The sequence below is a fragment of the Haliaeetus albicilla genome, chromosome 8 (assembly GCF_947461875.1).
Source record: "Haliaeetus albicilla chromosome 8, bHalAlb1.1, whole genome shotgun sequence".
In the NCBI taxonomy this organism is placed as follows: domain Eukaryota; kingdom Metazoa; phylum Chordata; class Aves; order Accipitriformes; family Accipitridae; genus Haliaeetus; species Haliaeetus albicilla.
Window position 1 is genome coordinate 24,268,899 of NC_091490.1, and position 24,583 is coordinate 24,293,481.

The 24,583-nt window shown below is 36.6% G+C and overlaps 1 protein-coding gene across 2 annotated transcripts in view; it reads right to left on the minus strand.

The window, feature by feature from the left end:
• KCNT2 (potassium sodium-activated channel subfamily T member 2) overlaps positions 1-24,583 on the minus strand; it is a 158,110-nt gene that overhangs the window by 13,039 nt on the left and 120,488 nt on the right. For both annotated transcript variants that reach the window (XM_069789353.1, XM_069789352.1), the window contains 5 exons: positions 21,812-21,946; positions 17,396-17,507; positions 10,052-10,153; positions 7,109-7,192; positions 5,615-5,743 (listed from right to left, as the gene is read on the minus strand). In XM_069789353.1, coding sequence (XP_069645454.1) covers positions 5,615-5,743; positions 7,109-7,192; positions 10,052-10,153; positions 17,396-17,507; positions 21,812-21,946 — 562 coding nt within the window. The remainder of the gene's footprint in view (positions 1-5,614; positions 5,744-7,108; positions 7,193-10,051; positions 10,154-17,395; positions 17,508-21,811; positions 21,947-24,583) is intronic.

Sequence of the window (24,583 nt, forward strand, 5' to 3'; positions counted from 1 at the left end):
TTTTGGGTAGGGCATAAAAGAGAAACCTGAATCCCTGTGTAGAGGAATGCTATTTGATTTTGTTCTTCTTGTGTGTTATTTTAAATTGACATTTTGGGTTTGCATGCATTTTACAGTAAGGATTAAGGTAGGCAAAGTACAATCCATATGATAAGGTGCTACTTATGGATAGGAAGGGTCTATTTGGTGTGAACAAATCTGACACAAACTGCGTATAAAGGATGGTCTTGTTTTGCCTTTCTTCCTGTTTGCATTGGTAGCTTTCCTTGTCCAACTCTTGATAAAACGGCCATCTGGACTTGCTGGCAGTAGTGTTGGAAAGGCAGAGATCAATCATCCTAATTATTACAGGAGGGTAAGTCACATTTTTTGAGCCAGAGATTAATCAGGAGAGGCCAAGTAAAAGAACAAGTCCTCTGATTCTGTGAATCTGTAAATCCTTAGCTTGAACTTTCCAAACACTGGGATAGGTGACTTGAAACCATAAATGAAGATGATAAAGTTAAATACTTGCTTAGGTCCCTTCAGCTTTTACGGTGCCTGTTGAGAAAGGTGTGCAGAATGACCCTTCACTGTATGCAGGAGGAAAAAAATTAAACCGTTTAAAGACAAAGCAAAGCCAAAGAAACCCAAACCCTCTTTCAAAGGCAGCACAAAAGTGTGCCTGCCGGTGGCAGCTGTTTAATACATAGAAGATAAAAGCCCAGTGCAGAGTATTTCTGTGTCCCTCTCTGTTTTAATCAGTCTCAAACTTCCTTTAAAAATACTTTCATAACTACTATTAATTTATTTTGAGGTTTGGTTGCTTTAATTTCTTTTCATTTAATTTCCTTTTTGCAAAGCTTGTAAACCTGCTGTATGAGAAGCATAATTGATGATATGGTGTCACTATAGAGTAGTAATTGATTATCTTATGTTTTATGAAGTATATATATTTTTTTTGAGTTTCCATAAAATAGAAACATGGTGAAATCTCTGGAAAATACCAAGTTGCATGTTAAGTCTTTACATAATCACTGCTGCTTCTACTGGGGAAAAATCTGTATGTCACACATTAAATGAAGAAACATTTGCCTTTAAACCTTTTCTTTTTTTTTTTTTTTACGTTTCATGGTTGGGGTTTTTTGTGTTTTCTTTTTTTGTTTGTGTTTTCTTTTTTTGTTTGTGTTTTCTTTTTTTGTTTGTGTTTTCTTTTTTTGTTTGTGTTTTCTTTTTTTGTTTGTGTTTTCTTTTTTTGTTTGTGTTTTCTTTTTTTGTTTGTGTTTTCTTTTTTTGTTTGTGTTTTCTTTTTTGGGGGGTTGTTTTTTTCTTTTTTTGTTTTTAAAGGCAGGTTCCTATCTCAAGTATCAGACTGTGTGCCCAAATGGGTGTGATGGCTCACTTGTGCTGCTGGACATCTGTGACCCACAGGGGTTTTTCCACTTGAGCAAGGTGCTCTAATAGGATGTTTCACACCCTTATTTAAACACTAGCTTAGGTTGGCCAACATGTGGCAGGAACAGGAGTGTAGTCATGAACACATTAGTGTCTTGAGATATTTGAGATGGTTAGGGTGGCTGTGAGCACGGTGGTAACAGCACTACAATACCAAACATCAGTTAGTTTCTTGGATCTTTATTCCCTTGCCTTGCTGCTCCCTGCAAGCTAAGCATGTAAAATATGAAACAGTTTTAATGTGCAGATTCATCTATTCTGTTCTTACGCAATGCCTTATTTTTATCTAACTACAAGTTTTATGTTAAAGTAAATTTACTGCTCTGTATACCCATAGCCCTTAATTGCATCTAGGGTTCTAGGAATGCTTTTCTGCTCCAACAGCTGTCTGAACCATTGTTAAGTACAGGTACATATTCATTTTATGATAAACTTGGGGATTTTTGTCCATTAGCATTTAAGGTATTTAGGATCAAGGCTTTCACCAGACTGTAAAGATGATCTGTTATCTTCAGAATTCAATAGGGACAGGCCCAACAGGGACTAAATTCCACCGGGCTTTTTTGAAAGTCCCAGTCTGTCAACTTTTAGATTTTTAATACGATGTTTGTGTCCAGAACAACGTTGCTTTCAGCTTTATTTACTCAAGAATGATCTATTGCATAGTTCCATTTCCTATAAGGATTTTACTCCCAGGGTTTAACCCAGTGTACTCTTTTTGGCTGGGATAGAGTTAAATTTCTTCATAGTAGCTACTATGGAGCTATGTTTTGGATTTGTGCTGAAAACAGTGTTGATAACACAGGGATGTTTCAGTCATTGCTGAGCAGTGTTTACACAGAGTCAAGGTCTTTTCTGCTTCTCGCCCCACCCCACCAGCAAGGAGGCTGGGGGGGCACAAGAAGCTGGGAGGGGACACAGCTGGGACAGCTGACCCCAACTGGCCAAAGGGATATTCCAGACCATACGGTGCTGTGTTCAGCAATCAAAGCTGGAGGAAGATGAAGGAATGGGGGCACTTGAGGAGTTATGGCATTTATCTTCCCAAGTATGCGTGATGGAGACCTGCTTTCCTGGAGATGGCTGAACACCTGCCTGCCGATGGGAAGTGGTGAATGAATTCCTTGTTTTCTTTGCTTGCATGTGTGGCTTTTGCTTTACCTATTAAACTGTCTTTATCTCAATTCACAAGTTGTCTCACTTTTACTGTTCTGATTCTCTCCCCTATCCCGCCATGGGGGGGGGAATGAGCGAGCAGCTGTGTGATGCTTACTGCCTACCGGGCTTAAACCACGACACCCATAAACAGGCAGACAATAAGCAAATACTTGTGAAGCCATTTCTCCTGACTGACAAAGGAAAGGGAAAAAAGAAAACAAAAGACAATTTAAACAGAGGTGAATCTAAAGAGACAAACATGGACTGTTTAACAGGAACCACAGAAAATCAGCTACACAGGTAGTAAGGAAGACTTCATATCTGTGGGTGGTTTTTTTTTTAATGAAATGGAAATGGCTTGAGTCATAGGTGCAGGTCATTGAGAATCAGGCTAGATTTGCTTGTTATTTAGTAACTAGATCACTGAAAACTTTCTTTTTAAAGGCATTATATTTATCTGTCAGAGTGAAGTGAGGGCTTCCGATTTGCATAGTACAAAAAGGAGCTGTCAAAGGAGAAATCATACATATAGAAATATTAATGTTGGCATATTTTGTTCTTGTGCCTCAGGTGTGTGCAATACAAACTAAATTTTAGATCTCTGTTTAAACTCAAATTGATATACTCATTGGAGGTTCTCTGAGTTAGAAACCTTCAAACAATTCCTGAGAAAAAAAGCAATTTACATTTCTCTAACCTCCATCTGAAGATCTCATCCAACAATATTTTAAAGTTGGTTTTGGCTTAATATATTGAAAAGCTAAAATGATAGCCCATGCTAATATTATTTTATTAGTGAAATTAGTCAAAAATTCCTGTAACTTCAGCAGAAACACTTTGCAGAAAAATTACAGCTTTCAGCATCTCTGCGTTTGTAGGTATCTATCCATAAAGACCACAGACGCACAGCTAGATCTTGCTCTTTTGTATTCTGGAGAAGAGCTAGGTTAGGGAAGATTCCCTTGCCCCTTTCTAGAAGGGGAAGGGTTTCACAAATGCTCACCCACTGAATAAGAAACTGCTAAAGTATTTAAGTGTGAAAATACCACTGGGGGTCTGCATTCAGAGCCCTGAGCCTTTTAAAAGGACTAACAAATGCTTTCACTTAACTTAAAGACAGTGCCACACTTCCATATTAGTCCAGTACCTGACAATTTGAAAACTTAAGGAGGTTTCCCTGCCCTCCGCTGCGCCAGTCCCCCCTTCTTCCTCTACCTGATTTAACTAAAACTCTTCATGAGATTACCTGTGAAAGCTGGTAGGAACTAACAGTAGAACTCCTCTTGTCTATTGGATAGTGGCTGGTTTCAGTATCCGAATGTTTTAAGAAACTGCTTCTTTGTAAAAGATAATCACTATCTTAAACTAAATCTGGGCCTGGTCTGATCAAGTATTCAAGCACTTGAGTAGCTGCATGTATACAGGCTCCAAAGGTTCCCAATGTGATGGTAAAATTTTAAGTTTAGAGTTAAGTGACTGATGGTCCTAAACCTTGTTTTCAGAAAAACATTTGAAAGATCTTTAATTTATCAGTTAAGCTTGCCTCAGAAGACTTATGAGTGTGTATGCTTATCCCCCGTCCCCCTGTCAAAACAAAAATTTCAGGTAGAGGAGTGTTACTTTTATAGTTACCCTTCCCCTGTACAGATGCTGTTTGCCAGTCAGCCTGTATGTTTGAAAGCATGTGAAAATGCAGAAAGGAAAAAAATAGGTCACTAGAATGCACTCTTCACAATATGTTGCATGCTCACAGTTCATCTGTCCTTGATTCTGTTTTTTGGACCTGAAGTTAAATAGCCAGCTGTGAATGTAAGAATAAAGCATTGCCATGAATTTTATCTCGCTTATCCTTATTTAATGAATTCTTAAAATCTGGCATGTCCTCTGTTTTGTTGAAAGCTATGACATGCTTTTTTTCATATTAGCACTGATGCTGCCTCTATTCTTCTCCAAGGAATGATTTTGATGGCTTATGTTAAAGCTGCTATATTTTAAAAAAATCAGCTGACGTTATTGCAGTGGCACAATCCACTGGCTAAGCTGTAAAAGCCACCTGTGGAGATATTGGTGGTCCACAAAGAGAGACACTAGTGAACTTGGTGGAATCTTGCATAGCTTTTTGTAACCCTTATTTTTAAATTAACTTTAACTGAATGTTTGTACTTCCTTCAAGATAAATCTTGCATTTAAGCATTACATGGCTTAATGTTTTATAACATTTTTCTGAAATGTGGAAGAGAAAATTCAAATTGGCTGTCTTGGAAATCAGTAAACTGAGTATTTCGGAAGAAAGGAGGAAGTTGTTGTTCATTTTGCATTTTAGAGCTGCATTTGAGCCATGGTTTAATGAGATGGCAGTATTAATGGTCACATAAACAAATGGCTTATACATGACAAAAATGAAAGCTGCACAAACAAAAAAGTATGTTAAATAGGAAAAAGTATTTTTGTCATTATATATAGGGAGAAATGTATACATTTATATGGCAGACATAAATCTAAAAAAACAATTACCACTGTTTGACAGCTAAATTTAGAGAAATCCCACAATACTTTTAATAACACTAATTTATTCTCTTGTTGCTCATTTCTAGTTAGAAATTCATGTGCATACTGAAATGCCACCTCCTTTGAGATATAGTGTTGACATTCTTGTCACACCTGATACAGGACCTGGTCATACAGCTTGTTATGGATACTGCCATTAGTCACCACATGCAAGTTCAGACTAGAGCAAACTATCCTAGCCTGTTCTGTCTGCACGTGAGCTGTCCCCTGTTTACAATCAGTCAGTTCTCTGTAGGCCAGCACAGGAATAAAAGTCAGTATGTAGACTGGCTCTGGGTATTCATGAAGTCTGGGGCTAAATATGAGCCCTGAGTTAATGTGACCATATAGTATATGTCAGCAGAGGGACACCTTCAGTGGGTTATTGGAATTGTGGCTCCCATTCTTATGAGGACCAAAGAATGTTGTATACCCTGTAATCAACCCCCCCAGAAAGTATAGTAAACTGACATACCTCGGATGTTGTAAGCTTTTGGGATTCTGTCCTATAGACTCCAATTGGAATGTCTCCTGTAGAAGAACAAAGTTTCTGATATAGTCTGGCATACGTCCTAATCCATAGATCCTCTTCTGTGATTTTCATCTGAACAAATAATAATAGGAAGGAGGACTTTTAACTCTTGAGGGCTTATCACTTGTTCACTATACTACTCTTGAAAAAATTTTAAAACTAAACACTAGCTGGTAATGATCATATTGTGGAGCAAAGGTGCAATACTACAACAAATCTGGAACTTCTACTGAGTTTGTAGACACTGTTTCTTTTGGTCTGTTTGGGAGCCGTTGCAGTGCAAATGGTTTAGTCCTACGAAATTACTTCTGTTCTTATTTTAAAATTACTTAAAAACTAATATGGCATCCTTCATCCAGTGTTTGTATCTGGCTAAAATAGCAAAGAATGAACTAAATTTGGGAAGCAGTAAGAAACTGGTAATGGACAGACCAAAGAACACATGAGTATTTTGAATGCAGCCAGAAACATGTTTACTAGACTGCAGGCTAAATATCTGGGGAGAAGCACAGAGGGAAAGTAATACACTAAGCATAAATGGCATAAGAAAGTCTTATATTAATCTCAAGTATTCCATTACTATTACGCTAACTTTATTTCAAGATATGTGACCCCTTTTCAGAGATTCAACTGTCTTGCATTCACTGTAACAAAGCTTAATGATTGACCAATGAATCCATAATTGGTTTTTATTTAAACAGCTTTCTTAAACCATCATTAATAACTTCCTTTCTGAGAACAACATCCTGCAATTCTTTACAGCTCCCCAGAAAGCAACTGGTAAATAATTCGACTTCTATTGATCTGTTTGCCACCTGGGGTGTGATGGGTGTGGGAGAAAACAGAAAGGTAGGGTTTTAATTTTAATAAAAAATAAATTTATTGGTTTATTTTTTATGTGTGTGTATAAACATATAAAAATAGATACAAAAAAATAAATTCTGCATTGCGGAATATTGACATACATAATAACAAGATGACTTTTGAACTTTGACACCTAAACTTAAGTCATTTAATATATCTTATCTTTATGTAAAATCCAGTTCTGCCCTTTATTGCCTATGACAGAAATGGGTGTTGTGAAACAGCATTGTGTGTAAGTGCTAGCCAGGCCATACAGTATAGGTAGTGCCATTGCTATTTCATATAAAAAATACTTTTCCTGTTTTTCCTATTTTCCTTTGTGCTCTATAGAATGTATTGTGTTTTCTTGGCGGGGGGGGGTGGTTGTTTTTTGCTTTGGAAGTAACTAAAAATGGGTATGTTTTCTATTTAATTTTCTTGTCTTCTCCCATGGTGAAAAAGGAAACAGATGGCCTTTCTTGGACTTTCACAAAAGGAAATGCTACACAAAGAAAGTAGGGGTATTTTGCAGACAGTACAGAATCTTCTCTGGTACTCTGTAATAATTTATTATTTTTTTTTAAAATAACTTACAGAACAAAGAAACCCAGATCCTGGCGTGGTATCAAGTCCCAGCAGAAGTCTTGTGATAGAAATCATATAATCTTTCACAAATGACTGCAAGATTTTTAACAGGAGAGATAGAAAAGAAAGAAAAAAGCTTTAGCGAACAGATGAGCAGGTAACCATTAGCACCATGTGTGAATTTCAGAGAAATTGTACATCTGTGTTTACAATCAATCTCTACCTTTTAAATATCTTAATCACTGTAGAAATAGCCATCCCTTTCTTTGTGCTGAAACTACTTACATAAAATAAGTTTTCTTATTTGGTTCTGCATATGCATGCAATGTACGTACAGGATTCAAAGAAGCCAAGGCATAATATGGCAGCATGAAAGCAAAGATGAATGTAGATATAAGATCAATGGAAGTAAGATGTTAGCCTTATTAGGTGTGAAATTATAATAATGAACTCTTCTGTGCAAAAGAAATGCTGTCATATGTTAGATGGGGCTGCAGTACTGAGTAGTGGGTAATACTAAGGTGAGACTGCTATTATTTTAATTCAAATGAGTCATTTGCTTTTGCCAATCTGTCTGGGTTTTTTTAAGGGTTAACCTGCCTTATCTCAGGTCAGGCTTGTTGCTCTGCTAATAGAAGTGCTTTGCTGATTGGTTAAAAGGTAGAAATTAAGCTAAATGTAGGCTAAGACTGGGAACACACATTAGGTCAGCTAAAATCACAAATATTTCTCCTCCATATGAGTTGGGCTGCTGGCATCAGAGGGCCATGTGGGTGCTCTGCTAACTGTGGTAGAGCTGTTCATTGCCACTTCTTCTTAGGTGTAGTAGGGCAGCATTGAAGGCAGGCTATCTATCTTTGTTGGAACATAACTTGCAATTTTGGCTTAATGCAAATATGGAGCTAGCAAATAGCTTTTAATAAAGAAATACCTTACAAATGTGTTATATAATTCCTTTAGAGTTATAGCATCTGAGTTTGTTTAAACTCAGAAGCTAGGCAGATGTAATTTGATACATAGTAATTCAATGATTTTAATTTTTGTACTGGTAATCTTCCAGTTGTGATGGGCCAAATGCCAATGAGCACCTTCTTGAAAAGAAAAAAATTTTTTGTAACCTTCACTGATTTGTTATCTTTGCTGCATCATGTATCCTGTGGAATTACTAGAATCCCAAGTGTATTCACAAGGATTTGCTGTATCAAGTTTTCATTTTTCAGTCAGTACCCTAAAGATAATTCAAAGGCTCTTCTTTTGGTCTAGAACAGGAAGCACCAGATGAACCCCGCTGTTTCCCATGTCATTTACTTTGTTCCTTATATGCAGAAGAAAAAGATGTACAGAAAAGGATGGGACCATGAAAAAGAACAGAGAGAACTTGCTGTCATAGTATTTGTAACTTGGAATAAGAAAGATAATTTTAGAAAAATGACAGTTCACCTGAGCTGTAGGAGTTCAAAGAAAGAATGGGCGGAATTTGAGTGAGTGTGTGGGGTTTATTTTTGTTTTAAACACTTTCTGGTGAATGGTTTTACTCTGTCAAGGCATAGCATGACTGATTGTGTCTAGGAGCAAATATAAAATATTCAAGTTACTTATGTGCTGGCAAGAGTTGTTGATGATGACAGATCTGTTTCTATATAGGTGCTTTAATCTACTTTTTAAAAAAAATTTGCTATATGTGATGTTAATATTCTGGGACATGATTAAAAATGTGTTTTATAATCAAATACATTTATTTCTAAAATATATAGAATTTGATAAATGGCTTTACATCTGTTGGCTTATCTGCTTTTGGTACCTGTCCATATACATGACAGTTTTCTGTATTAATGAATTTTTGAGAAAAGCTTAGCTCTAGGAATTTTTCTATTATATTGAACTTGCCTTCAGGGAATTTATTTGGAAGTAGAATTGAGGTGAAAGGACACCTTTCATGCACCAAATTACCAAATAAACTAATTTCCCTGAAAGAACGTTTAGCACCTGAATACAAAAGCATCCATAGGCTACTTCCAGGTATAGGCAAAGTAGGTAGCTGCTTAGGTGAGCAGACTGCATGGGCCATGGTGGTGTTGCTGCTTATTCTGCGTAACTTGATCCTTGAAGGCTAGTGCTGGGGGCTGCTGTTTGGGCATCCCGATGCATCAGGGTGTGCAGAAAGGTGGTCGTTGCCAAAGAGCAAGGGCAGTATTCTCTTTTTCTACCCTGAAACCAGGAACTATTACCTTCATTTGTCCTGACCCTATATTTTCTGATATATTATTTCTTCAGCTGTCTAAGGCTGTTGCCCTTCCCTTATCCCCACTGACTGTCATAATTTCTTTTTGCATGAGGAGCTCTGTCCTGGATTCTTGGGCAAGAAAGTTCAGTGCTGCCTTTTCTTCCCCCACTGTCTCTTTGTTACCACTGTGTATATTTCTTGTTAGGGCCAGAATGGGTTACTTTAAGATATGATGACTAGTCGCCTGGAGGTCTAGTCGACATGAGTAAGAGGACAGCACACAACGAAGTAATTGAGGCTTCTATCAGCAAATGCAGATGACTGATAAATTACTCACAGAATTCTGTTGATTTTCATGGTTAGAGACACTACTTTGTGGGAATGGGCACTGCCTTTTTGTTGCAGAGTACAAGCATTATTAGTCTATATGATCAGTATTTTATGTAGGCCTTATCAAAACTATCCCGCTTATTTGACTGTAGAGAGGTTCACAAACAGCATTACACTGTTAAACAACAGAATTCGTGCAAGGACAGGACGATTTGGGGGTGGATAACTGCGCTAGTACTGGGCATGCTCCATTATCTTTTGCCTTTGTTCCTGGTACAGACACGCGCTTTAATGGCTTACATGTAGGAAAACAGGGTCATTTAACAATTAAGTACAATAAAATAGGTGGTAACAATGGATGTCTGTGTTAAGAGAAGTCACATTATTGTTCATTGTACCTGATAAAGCAGTGTATCCAACATACTGATGCTGAAAACCCTGCCAGCAGCGAAGGGCAGTCGAAACATAAATGCCAGATTAGATCCCTTCTCCCGCTCTTTCTGTTAAGGAATTAAAAAATAGAAAATACTTTTAGTGCTGGTTTTGGAAGGACTATAATAAAAACATCAAGTTGACATTACCTTGAAAAAGGTCAAAAGTGTAAAATTCTTTTACTCTGAATATAGTTTCTTTCTGCAAATATGTAGCATCTTTGTTCAGTGCTGACAGTTTTTCAGGTTGAAACTTTTTGTTTAACGCATATGTTGTTTCAATTGTCGCATCTCAAATTGCATGGGCACATTCTACAAGATCATTTTAAAAATGATTGAGGTATTTGGCTGTACTTAGAGCAAAGCTCTTGTTATTCCTGCTCCAATTCCTTGGTGTTGACAGTGGACTCTCATTCAGGTCCAGAAAGGCTACCAGGAACAGGAACGTGAAACATGAACAGAATCTGATGCAAAGGAAAGAAATGGTATTTCAGTGACTGTGAGGATGTGAGACAAGATCAGACATGGACTGGGGTATAAACTTCTTGCTCTGATGCTTCTGGGGAAGGGATGCAGAAAAACAACTATAGTTATGCCTTCTTCTTATCACATCTTGCTTGCAGAGGAATCGTACCATAACATGCCTCCTATTCCTTCAGTTATCAGAGAGCAAAACTACAGGTTGGAAGTGATTTTCTTACTTTAAGAAGAGAGGAAGTATCAAGCTTTCAGTTCAGAGATATCATGAGGAATAGGATGTGTTCTCAAAGTACAGAAATGTTACATGTCTTTGAATTGAGACACATCCACCACATATACACAGTAGTACATGCTGGGGACTGCCTGGCTGGCAAGCAGCTTGGCGGAAAAGGCCCTGAGGATCCTGGTGGACACCAAGTTGAACATAAGCCAGCAATGTGCCTTTGTGGTGAAGAAGGCTAATGGTGTCCTGGGATGCATTAGGAGGAATGCTGCCAGCAGGTCACGGAAGGTGATCCTTCCCCACTACTCAGCACTAGTAAGGCCATATCTGGAGTGCTGTGTCCAGTTCTGGGCTCCCCAGTACAAGGAGAGATGGAGCTACTGGAGGTAGTCCAGAAAAGCACCACTAAGATGATCAAGGGACCGGAGCACCTCTCTTATAAGGAAAGGCTGAGAGAGAGCTGGGACTGTTTAACCCAGAGAACAGTAGGCTCAGCGGGGATCTCATCAATGTGTATAAATACCTGAAGTGAGGGTGCAGAGAACACAGTGCCACCAGGCTCTCTTCAGTGGTGCCCAGTGCCAGGACAAGAGGCAACGGGAACCGGCTGAAACACAGTCGGTTACTTCTGAAGGTCAGGAAACACATTTTTACTGTGAGAGTAACAAAGCACTGGCACAGGTTGCCCAGGGAGGTTGTGGACTCTCCCTCTTTGGAGATAATTAAAAGCCCTCTGGCCATCATCCTGGACAACTGGTTCTAGGTGGCCCTGCTTGAGCAGGGGCCTTAGGCAAGATGACCTCCAGATTGTACCTGTTGATTTCTGTGGTTTCATATGAGTGGAGTTGAAAAAGATGTCACACAAAAAGAACTTCCTCTCCCGATAAAAATACACAGCAAATAACTTTAGAATATGCTATTAACCTTTCCTTCATAAAATGTCACCTCTGTCAATCTCTTCAGATTAAAGGTGTTTCAAAATTTTTAAGGAAATAAAATAAAATTATTTCTGGTTTTTCTATTCCAAACATTCTCTATGTTCTGAACAAATACTACTGGCTTGTATTAGTTTCTTCTCCATGAGAAATGCATACATATACACTCATGCTCTCACACATATGTGTGCTTTGATGGCTGAGTGGCAAAGCAGTGTTTCTAACAAGTTGTGTACTTCTGACAGTTGAAGAAGAAAGCAGTCTAACTGTACAAAAACCACTTTCACCTAGATAAGCATACCATCGTGCTTACTAGTGTAAGCCACAGAAACAAGAACTTTTGTATTACTTTTGTAGTTCGATCTCTTATATTCGAGTGCTTTTCTGTTAGTGCAGTCAAAGTAGAAGATATTTTTCTTCAATTGCTATTGAGAATAAAAACTTGTGCGTGAATTATGGAAAAAAATGCTAAGATTTGTTGTACAAATACTTCAAAATTAAAACTACATGCATATTATAACATATGTTGCATTAACTCCTTTTAGGTTCATGCCATAAAATATTTCATAGGGAACTGTCTGTGAAGTGACTATCCTCCTATTATGTGACTCAGGTATTACATTTATCTTTCCGTCTGTTTAGAGAAATTTGCAGCAGATTCTGATTTTCTGCCAAGAAAGGGGGGATAAAGCAAGAGATATCTGGGGAATAATTTGATTCTTATCCAAAATCCTGATGATAAATATAAGGATGCTCCTATTTGCTTTATTTTAAAATGGAAGCTTAGAAATTTATTCTCCCCCTTTATTTTAATTTTCTTGTACTGTTTCCTTCCATCTTTTATTACAGGCTTGCTTTTTCTTTATTCTTGCTTAAAAGAGGTTTGTGAGAAATACAGTTTTTACTCGGGCACTTTGCATTGAGTTTTGCTTTATTACTTTGCAGACTCACTTGCTTCCCAGAGAATACGGTGGATGCAGAAGCCAGAAATGTGCCAGAACGTCCCAAGAGTTTTATTTCATAAGTGTGATGCCCAGCAGCTCATTCCCTGACACTTTTTTGAATTAATGAGGAAGGGGATATAAGTACTTAAAGAAAATCATACATAATTTCTAGGAACATAAATAAAAGATTATGGCATGAGTGCGTGCTGTAGAACTTCACTTATATAGATGACATTTTAAGACACAGCTATTAATAGATGGAGATCTTTACTTCATCCTCTGTCTTCCTATGTTTGTGGCTTTGCTCAAGTCACGAAGTTCAGAATTTTTACTGCTTTCTAAGTAATAACAGGCATACACTTGTGGTTTTGAGAAGTTCTTAGCATGTGCTTCCTCCATATAGGCCACTTAATTTGAAGTTAATTATTTCCTTTTGGGTTTGCATATTGTCAGAATAACAGAAAATATCTGCCCAGAAGGTCAAGTTCATAAGCTTTTCAATTTATTTCCTTCTTTTCAGCCTCCATTTATATTTCCATCAACCCCTTTTTAGGGTTCTTTATCATGGTTTTATCTTTTTACAATTTCTAAGCAAATACCTATTCCTTCATAACAGTTAATTTTATGATACCAGTAACAAAGTACAAACGCCAAACCAACCTGAAGCCCTCTTTTGGCTACTCTGTCAGTGGTTGAAAGAGATCTAGGGCCCATCTTGATTTAATATATTCTCCTCTGATATAGACAGTAATACGGGAACTGCCGTGATAGGCTGTAACTGTTGTGCACAAACAATGCAAAGTTGCTTTAATGAACATACAAGGATATGGGGGGGTGGGGCTAGGGGTCATGCAAGAACATATAAAGGTGACAGAGGTAGTGGCTTATTACAGGGAACAGTCAGTGCACTGTTAGTTTTTGGTGAATGTCGGTTGTTGCCAATGTCAGATGTAATACTGATCAGAAATCTGGGCATGGAAACATCTTTACAGTACCTTTGTTGATATAAGGGATTTTGGATCAGTAACGCCACCTTGTCCTCGGTTCAGCAGGGATAGAGTTAATTTTCACAGGAACCTGGGAGAAGGCACAGCAGGGACAGCTGACCTGAACTAGCCAAGGAGCTACTCCATACCATGTGCCATCATGCTCAGTATATAAATGGGGAGCCGGCTGGGGGGGACTCTCGGGTCTTTCGGTGGGGGAAGTGGCGGAGCGTCGAGTTCCGGGTGGTGAGCAGTTGCACTGTGCATCACTCGTTTTGTATATTCTTTTATTACTACCGTTGTTGTTGTAACTTCTCTTCTTGTGTTGTCCCAGTAAATTGTCCTTAACTCAACCCTCAAGGTTCTGTGTTTGTTTTTTTTTTTTTTCTTTTCTCCTTTCTCATTCTCCTCCCCATCCCACTGGAAGGAGGCTGGAGGAGTGAGCGAGCGGCTGCATGGTCCTTTGTTACCAGCTGGGCTGAAACCACAACACACCTCAACAGTTTATGATATTTTGGACTATGTGTTTTTAATTGTTTCTGTTCTGTCTTTTTGGCAAGAACGGATTAATTTTTCTGGTTTTGATCTGGAACAACTTTCTAAAAACCTGCCAGTTCAACAGCCAAATGTGTATGCTAATTATTTATACAGTTTTCAAATTGTAGGTGATCTAAATCATTAGAGATCCACCTAAAATAAAACTTTCACCAACTAAGAGGTACCAATCTATTTTTTATAACCCATATATCATTACTGCTTGCTATTACTTAATGTTACTTCAAATCTGCTTAAGACCTGAACAATATTAAAAACAAGCGGAGACAGCATGCCCTATCCTTAATTGAAGGTGAAAAAAGCAGCCTTGGCTTTCTGTGTATCACTGCAAATGTACTGGGCTGTCCCAGAGAGATTTCCGCTCACCTAACATGTATGCGCTTATACCTGTGGAAGATATAAAATCACAGCATTGATTTGGTTAAAAGATACAGGAGTTTGCACATATTTTAAAATGATCACTTAAGGGTTTATAATTGTTATTCTTCAGTTAACACCTGCAATATTTACTTGGAAAATTTGAAAACAAACAAACAAAAAACCAACACCAAAAAAACCCATAGAAAACTAAAGTGTGAATCTTATCCAAGACACTCTAAACCCTTTTTTTCAAGAAAGAGGGAGTGGTTACCTCATTTTTTTCTTATCTAAGAGAAATGGAGAACATAAGTTTAGACAACGGGTGTTTTGTTTCTCCTTTCCTCTGTTGTATAAGGGCCAGTGCTTTCTCCTACATCAGTGCTGTTTGTTTGGATTTATTTATCACTAAAATGAGGAAAGTTGCAGCTGCAACAGCAGATGGACTTCTGATTTTGTGTATCTTTCTTCTGCAGCCCATTAGGTTGAAAAGTCAACTTTGCATGTGTGTTTCAGTGCTACGTGAAGGCAACTTGCCTGACTTTTAGTCTTTCTGAAAATGAGGTGCTTAATGCAGAAATAACAATCAACTGTACGTTTGACTGCATTAGATAACTTTTACTTGAGTTTTTAATTGCCTTTCATTTTGCATGGGGGAGTTCTGAAACATCAAATGAACTACAGCACCACCTGTGAAGTGCTCCCTGCAAATGTTAAGATGAAATGAGTGTGAAATATCAACAGCAGGCAACTTCAACAGCAATGAAGAAAATGTTCTTTCTTTAAGATAATTTATCTACCTCTATTTCAGCATAGCATAGTTTGGATAGGAAGTTAATTAACTGTTCAGCTTCCAACCTGTATTCAAAAATTTACATTGGCACAATGAATTAATAAAGATAGGGAAGAAATTATGATATTTCTAATGATTTCCAGAACGTTTGCTGGAAAAATGAAGGAGCCTGTGTAAAGCAAGAAAGAGAACTGAGATAAAAATCCTGGTTTCACTGCATTGAAGTAGACAGGCTACGCCCACAGAGTATTCCAGAAGTAACTGTAGACACCACATACTGGGAGAGCTGTTACTATTCTTACTTCCCCTTATCACTAAAATGTATGGATTAAGGGAATATGTTTAAAAAAATGCTGTTGGTTATAGTACACAGTCTTGAAGGTACCATCCAGCTGTTGGGACTTGTTGCCCTGAATAAAATAGCAATGCATGACTCCAGCCAGTTCCAGCTTATTATTCCTGAATTTACCATTGAGGGAAGGAGTGCTAAAATGGAGGAATCACAGGTGCAAACCTTAATGGGTAGTGGGAGTGGCATAATCCAAATGAAGACGTGCCTCCTGCTGCAAACTGCTCCTCTCTTCGTTTAACAACTTCTGTCTAGCTTCCTCACAGTTCTGTTTTCTGTATTTATCAGAATACCACCTAAATAAGATTAAGCTTTCATTCTATTTCACCAAAGGTCAACAAATCACAAAAGATTACCCAGATATTTACATCTTGTGGTTGAAATGTAAGCATGATAGTCAACTGAGTAAAAGATTGACTTCTAATACTTATCCTATCTCATCTAGACAGGTTGAATTTTTGCAATTTTGATTACTTTGAAAGAAACTGGGAGCTGGCCTGTGAGGATAAGTTTCTATGAAAAGGCTGTTTTCCATTAAATACATATTAAAATTAACTATGTGAACATTATACAGTAAACAGTGAAATATCTGAATTCCAGTAAATATCTGAAATCCCCAAAATCTAGGAAATCTACTGTACAGCTAGGAAATGGAAATTATATGCTAATTCTGTATAATTATTTTAGCATGAATTCAAATTTGCGAAGATATGTAAGATATCTGAGGTGAAGAGATTGGGAAGCTACACGAGAGAATCTAGCAGTAATATCTAGATTGATAGCAAGGGGAAAGAGAGATGACTGGAGTGGAAGATCTTTGTCCATGAAGACTGGCACAGTGATATTATTTATCTTACTCTTATAAACTCAGAAAATGGCCTGAAAGATCACGAAGGCGATACTGTAAGTTTTGTGGATTGCAGAACTAGGTAGGTCAGATCACCAACAAAGATCTGTGAAAAAGAGGATCATCCTTGAATTAACCAAGTTAAACAGATGCACAGTGTTACTTCGTATGCTCCCTCTAACATTTTAGCAGTAGTATTTTGGACAAGCAAATTAAATTAAACGTATCTCCATACAGCCTCCCTGTTCTACAGCTTGAAAATGCCAACATGTGCACTGGAATGTATAAAATATGAAGGTTTTATCTAGCATTTAAGTAGTGTTACTCTCCTTATCGTCACTAGGACTGCCCTTTGACAGAGAACAATTGCTGCTCTCAGATTGTCACAGTAATGCAAATACCCCACACAGGTACATGGAAACGTATACAGAATATGTAATTATAGTGCCTTTAAAGTGAATTGGAATAAAAAATGCATTATAACAAAAGCTGTATATGTTTTAAGTGTTTAGTCAGTTAAAATATTTTCCACACTAATTGCCTGTGGCAGCCTCTTGGAAAACCATATTACCTCTAAATATTCAGTTATCCAAAAATATTTAATTTTCCTTGAGTAAATTGCACCAGAGGTTGGTGGATTAATATTATATTGTGATGGAACTCAAATCAAACTTCATTCTTAAATGAGGGTAGAATTTGGAAAAAATCATCTTTTACATTAGCTCTGCAACCATAAAATCATTTTACTGCTTCCACTTGTTTGAAAGCATTATTACAAAATCAGAAAAACTGTTAAAATTATAACATTTAAATTGGGGGTGAGGGGAGGCAAATCTCCTTACCTTTTCTAATTTGGATAGAGCAAGAGAATAGCAGTCTTTGGCTCTGAACTGCATGAATCTCATATTGGCTGGGTGAGTTAGTTCTGTGATAATGCTTAGGCTTGAGAACAACCTGTATTTTAAAAGAATGTAACAGTTACACCTCTAATTATAACAATTCACAAATGTAAGGCTCTACATAATGCTGTAGCTTGTGCTCATGTCCACGTTTTTAATGAAGTCCCTGAAACCTGTGGTGGTTTTTGGCACAATGAAATGCTGGTATAATAGCAGAAGAAACTACAAAACATTCTCTATAGAATTCACAGAGAAGCAAACATGCCTTCAAAGGTTGAGCTTACAAAGTATTTTAATGCTAGAAAGGAAACAATTTCATTACCAGAGATTTTATTTAATAATATCTAAAATGACACAAATCTGTAGGAAACAACAAAAAATGCAAAACTATACAGCCTGCACTTAGTACCTGGTTGCATGTAAACTACCATTTTATTAGAACTGGCTTAGGTACTCTTTCCATTTTTGAGTTCCATTTGTATGCTCTGTGTCCACAGACTGCACAACATAGATAAAAACTGACACTTCTTGGGAGTTGCTGAGAAAATGTATGATTATGTATACTTATGTTCTCCCTCTGAAATATTTACATACACAAAATATTTATAAGTTAACACTAATTCAGGCTTCCAATAACAAAAAACACTGAAGAAAGTTTAACTCTGATCTGGTTGAGTAACACAGATTTTCATGAAGCAGACTAAAGAGCCCCTCCCCAGCCCTCAGGGCTCTAAGAACTAGAAAGAAATGTGTCGTTTATGCTATGCAAATACTAAACAACTTGGAATAGAACTCAGATTATTATTTGAGTATTTCCTCTACAGATTAGTGTCAGAAAATGAGATGTGCATTTGTTATCTGTTCTGAATATTCTGAAAGTACTTATCTACATGTGACAATAGATACCTGAACATCATTAATGTGAGTTCTGTTTTATTCAGAAAGAAATCAAAGTGGTTTTCTTGAAAGGTGAATTTAGTAAGTTAAGTGTCAAATGGAATCCAATGTACTTTTTTGCAAGTCTTTACTCTTTTTCCCTCGTTTTTGTAGGAAGGAACTTCACTGAAATGGCAATTCAAGCAGACCCTAAATGTGGGGAAACGTATGTCAAAACTATCTGTTAGTACGTGTTAATGCCATCTTATTGCAATACAGTTTCCTAGGTCTATTGATGTCAAAACATAGACTGGTAATGATCACATGATCCCAAACATGTCCTGATGATATGATGGTAGAAATGCTAGCCATTCTTATGCTAGCAGTTGTCATCTCCCTGTGAATAACCAAATATTAAATGTGATCATATAAGGAAAAATTGACTTGGCAAACTGGGTGAGAATGTGAATCATTTAACAATGACCATTTGTGTGCACTAGTTTGAAAGGCATTGTGCACGCTCAGGAATTTCTGTAACTTTTTAGCTCTTACAGTCAGACTTTGATACAAACTCTGAGTCATGCAGTATCGTTATTAATACATGATAACCACGCTCTTGAGATGCAATTGTCTTTACTTGTATGCTGTGTTATAAAACCCTGCGAAGTGGTCATGAAAATTCAAAAAAATACTGATAATATCACACTTGTAGGTATGAACTTGTACTTAAGTAGCTTAACAAATGCGTTAAAGTTTTGAGGAAGGAGAATAAATGTCCTCTGCATTAATTCTGTAGCATAGAATTAAGCTTCTGCTGGCTGGAAATTTTCCTGTATTGTTGTATTAAAGGACAGGCATTCATATTGGAAAACTAACAATATAACATTCAGAACTAAGAGTAACAGGAAATTAAAAGCTCATCTAATGATAAAACACACACAACTTACAGGAAAAAATACAGGTTACTAGGTTTCTGTTAAAGATGGGTTTAGTTTATCACCAAGATATGAAAACTGATTTATATTAGAAAATCAGTTTCAAACCTGGTATTGGTAAAATTCATTTTTCATTTATGAGTGCCTTTTAGCAGAATTAGGGGAAATTACTTTCTAGGTAGTCAGGGCCAGATTGCTTCTTGCCCTGGGTGTAAGACACACTGCCCATAAGCTTTCAGCAGCAGAGCAGGCTACTTCTATGCGAAGATCCCTCTTTTCTGTCCCATTCTGGTATAAAAGGACTGGACAGGGTGGAGAAAGCTCTCATCAGCCTGATGGAAGACATGGGTTACTGTTGAACTGGTATTTGGGAATTAGACAAGCAAGAGATACAATAAGTTCTTTCCTGAACCAAAACGGTAAAACAATGTAATGCCACCATAACAACTCATTTGGTTTATCTATAAATTAGTGCTGACTGCTAGGTACCAGCTAAACTACTGAATTGTTAGGTGTACTGCTGTCAATAGGCTTCTTGCAGTATTTGAAGCATAGTCTTCAAGATGTTAGCTAATAATAACTTAAAAACAGGGCCTCCCAGACACAAACATTTAAACCCATTAATTAATAGAAAGCAAGAGTAAATATAAATACTCCTTCTAGTGTACAGACCTACTGCCTGAGGAAACCCACTACTTTTCTGAAATGGACTCATAACTGTCAATAGGGACTCAATGGTTGGCTTCATATTTCATACTAAAAAGTGAAAAGCACCTCTAGGGCACAGTCCAAACGGGTAATTTCTCCTTGTAGTTTTTAAATATGCTAACTTGTTCTTTCCCATCCAAAGTATTAAAGATTTCCTTTCTTAGTCAGTGTGACCATTTGAGTCACACTTCTTTACTCCTTTTAACTATAATTCAGATAAGCTAGTGTTGTGTCAGTTTTAATTGGTATGGAACAGTTTCTAGCCTTAAAGGTGCTAAACCAGCTAGCTGTAAGCGTTGTGCAAGACAACTGAATGATTATGTAGTAAGTTCTAGCTGGATACCTATGGTATGTATTGTACTACTATGGTGGTTTTGGTTGTGTTTTTTTCTTAGTATTTTTTACAAGGTAGAACACAAGTATGGGAAAAATCAACAGGTACTTTGTAAGTTTTATTTTTTATTCAACTCATTTTTCTGTTTTATATTTTGGGGTAAAATATCTTTCTGAAGAACTTAAGTGATGTATGTCAAAACCTCAGTGAGATACCCTAGCACAATATAGTTAAGAGTAGACTTGAATGATGCACAGATTAAGTTCAATTATAGTTTCTAAATTAAATTTAGGTGTGATTATGAAACACGCACCTGTGCTAGTTATCATGTACAAATTCAAAAACTCCAAGTTAGAAACAGACAGACTAATATTTCTCGTGCAACATAGATTTTGCTTCTTTTGAGCACACACAGAAATGCTAACAGCATTTAACTGTATTCTCACATGCGGTTGCATTAAAAAAAAAAAATCTCCATTGAAATACTTGCATTTTAATGAGCTCAGTTTTCTAAAACACTTAGATTCAAAAGACTTTTACTATGCACCTCTCTGTGGTCTTACGTGGAAGGCCTGACACATAAAAGCGCAGCAATATTGAATGATACTGAATCCTCTAAGGAAGGACTTCATTTTGTCCAGGTCTTATTAAAATGAACAACAGGAAGTGCTAGGTTTAAGCCCCAAATCAGGGAGGCATTTCATACTTGACTGTATAGTGTGTTTTGTTTCATGTGGGGGTTTTGGGGGGTGTTTGTTTTGGTTTGTTTTTTTAAGCAAATAAGAACTTTTTTAAGTTTAAAGGGACATGTATCTTTTGGTACTTGTTGAAACAAGATATTTAACACAAAGTGAGGCTTTAATCAGGAGAGGTTCTCAAAAGAATAGGAACTCTCAGTTTGTTTAGGTCTCCATCACAGCACTGCCTTCTCAGCCTCTTTACTAGACTGATCATTTTTTCACTCTGTATTCCGTTATTCCTTCATGACTCTTAGTTTGTTGTTGTCATGTGTAATGTTGCATACATGTGCCTAAAAACCTAATTTTTGTTCAAAACTAAATATTCAAAATCTGAACACTTATTACTAACTTCATAGTGATGCATTGCTTACCTTTTAGAAGGATCTGCTTTTCATACTGGCTTTAGCATTACTGTGAAAGACTGCTGCACTGAGGAAAAATTTCTTTTCTCAACTATCTTTGGTCCTAAGTCTTCAAGAGTAGCTTGCTTTTCCTTCCTGCAAACCTGACAGTTGACTTTTAAAATGATCAACCAGTTTTGGGATGCATAGAATTTCATCTGAGATTTCAGGATAATACTTCAGTAACTCCGAGTGTATTGCTAAGCAGGGTGGGAAAAGGTTTGCCCACGTAAGACACAAATTCATATAAGGGAAAACTTAAGTAGAAGAAAGAAACAAAAAAATAATTTCTTATCTGAGTACAGAAGGCATCAAGTATTTCACAATTAATGAAGATGTATAGATAGATTGCAAAAATGTCTTACCTAAAGAGTGTTTGAACATTTACAATGGTCTTGGCATCTGCCATGTAGTCTTCCTCAGCACTCATAGTACTTTCTTTGTCCACCACCACCATATTAGCTGCAAAGGTGACCCCACATCTTAATAAGTCATCTAGGCTTTTGTGAAGAGAAAGAGGGAGAAAGACACAAGCAACTTAAATAGGAAACACTTAAAAGATTAGGGATGGTTGGAACTTGCAGATCACAGGCTGAGTTGCTGGTTCCCTTCATGTACATATCATAACTTCCAACATAATCTATATCGAGTACATAATCTCAATTGATAGAATAGAATAATTATTTTCCTTGAAGTCATACAGAATGCACTTCAGTAGGTTGTTACAGTCCCTCTCCTTTTGCTAAAATGATAAATTTAATTCAACATTTTAGAATAAGCCCTTAACGGTTACTTGGGAAGACAGTACATCCTTACATGCTGCAACAACTTGCTTCATTGCAGTTACTTTTGGCAATAAACGGACAGAAATAAAATGCTTTGGGTTGCTCTTTCCCACAATTCTATTTGTTTCAAAATGCTAATAAAGGTTCTGCCAGGACATCTAATATGTTCCTCTTTTAGGTTAATCTATGAGTTGGAGTGTTCTCATGATGCTTTTAGGAGTAGCTATACATCAGTAAAAATTTGCACTCTGCTGGACAATGTTTCCTGTGAAGCCTGACCATAGAAAACACTCACAGACAACTGAGTTACAGTTCCCATCATGCCTTATATTTGTCTCCAAAATGATGCATGTTTGTTGTTTTAACAATAATATTTTCCACAGAAACTAAGCACTTCTTGAAAAGATTAGAAAGGACTTTTCAACTACTAGGAACCTAGCAATTTTTAACTAAGTAAAAATAAGAAGAAAGGGTGAATTTCAGGGTTTCCAATGGAAATTGGAAAACTAAATTTTTGCATCATTCTGATTACTTCTAAGGTGAAAAGCTGTTTTGGCATTATAATTGCTTCTTATTTGGCAATCTATAATATTAATTAAGTCTTAATTGTCCTGAAACAGTTTTTCTTTTCAGCAATGATCTTAGGTTCCTAAGTTTACATAACCTACTATAAATTCTTTTTGAAATTTTGGATAAGGAAAACTCTATAAATTTGTGGTGTTTATTTTACATCTTATATGCATTCTTCCAAAACAAATACATAATATAATTATTTTTGAAACTGTGCAGTATCACTGGTGGTGTACTACAAAAAAAAAGGCTGTATTTTATATGATCTATATTAACAACTTCAGTGCACAAGTAGAACTCTGACCTTTCTCTGAATAATCTGTATTTCTGCTTTTTCAGTCTTTCATTTTAACCCTGAAAATAGCAGCATATTCTGAAATATCCAGATTTTCTGCATTTCAACGTTTCATCAGCTCAACAGCTATTCTTATTTTAGTAGTTACATTCAACTAATTTGTGGAGAAATTAAAAAAAATACTAATTTAGAAGTAGTATAATTCTAATTCTCAGGTACCTCTAGCAATAGGTTTCTTAATACTGAATAGACTTCTACACCGCTGTGAAATCTGTTCAGTTACAGATCTCACATCATTTATACCTGAAGACTGTAGAACAGATTTCTACTACTTGATTACATATTTTGATGAAGTTCATCCCAGCTATGAATTGTGGTAAAGCTGTTTTTCTGCAGGCCATCCACTTCTAACAAAATGCATTGGTAAATGAGAGTCATTCCTTTGGTGGTTTTCTCTCTAAGACGATGACATTTCATGCCAGGTGACCAAATGACAAATATATTAGATACTTAAAAAGTAGTAGGTGGCACTTTGAGAATGTATTCTATACCTATTAAATAAGAAAGGAAACTTTGCATATTTTACATTGTAGTTCTTAGCTAAAGATGATCAACTTCTATAATTGTACACAATTTTAAAACCTGTTTAGGAAAACACAGGGAATAAGTATGAACTATATTTTTAAAAGTCTTGTTATCAATGAAAACAGATGTCAAAAAAACCCCTACAAAATATGATTGGTTATTGCATCATGAATTAAAGTGACTGTATTGTCAGAAAAGATGCAGAAGTTCATGCTAGTGTTACTGTAAACTGTAGAATTCTGTATAATCACTTATTTCAAAGACTACACGCTTCATTTTCTTTATGCACTCAGTTCTAAAAACAACAAAACACTTTTAGGGAGGGATTTGGTGATTTCCTTTTTGAAATAAACTCAGTAAACTTAATTAAAGTTTACTTCTCTATGTTAATAAAAAACAGTTAACATCTTTGGGTTATTAATTACTTTGGATACTTTGAGTCAATTCAATTATGCTGGTGGTATGAGTTCTTTTAATAATTGTTGTGGAATTAAAAGTTAAGAAAGTGGTAGATATTAACAACTTAAACCACTTTTTTTCCTTTAGAGGAAGAAATAAATGTAGAATGTGAAAAACATTTCTGTAGATCCTTTGTAAATCTCACAATGACTATGATATCACCGAGGTAAATCTGTAACTGTATCACTATTATAAGCAGTTTTAAAGCCCTTGTTACAACTAGGTGAGATGGAGAAACATTGACTCTCCAGAATTCTTATTGAAAATTTGGATTCTGTTAATTCAGGGCAAGAAATAAGTTTTTTGATTTCTACCTGGGGCATGAATATTATGGGCTCATATCCCCAACTCAAAATTAGCTACGTACTGAAGCAAACAATTTTCTTCTTTAAATTGACACTCCACACACAGGAGTTTACTAAAATGCTTACGAGCCCTTGCTC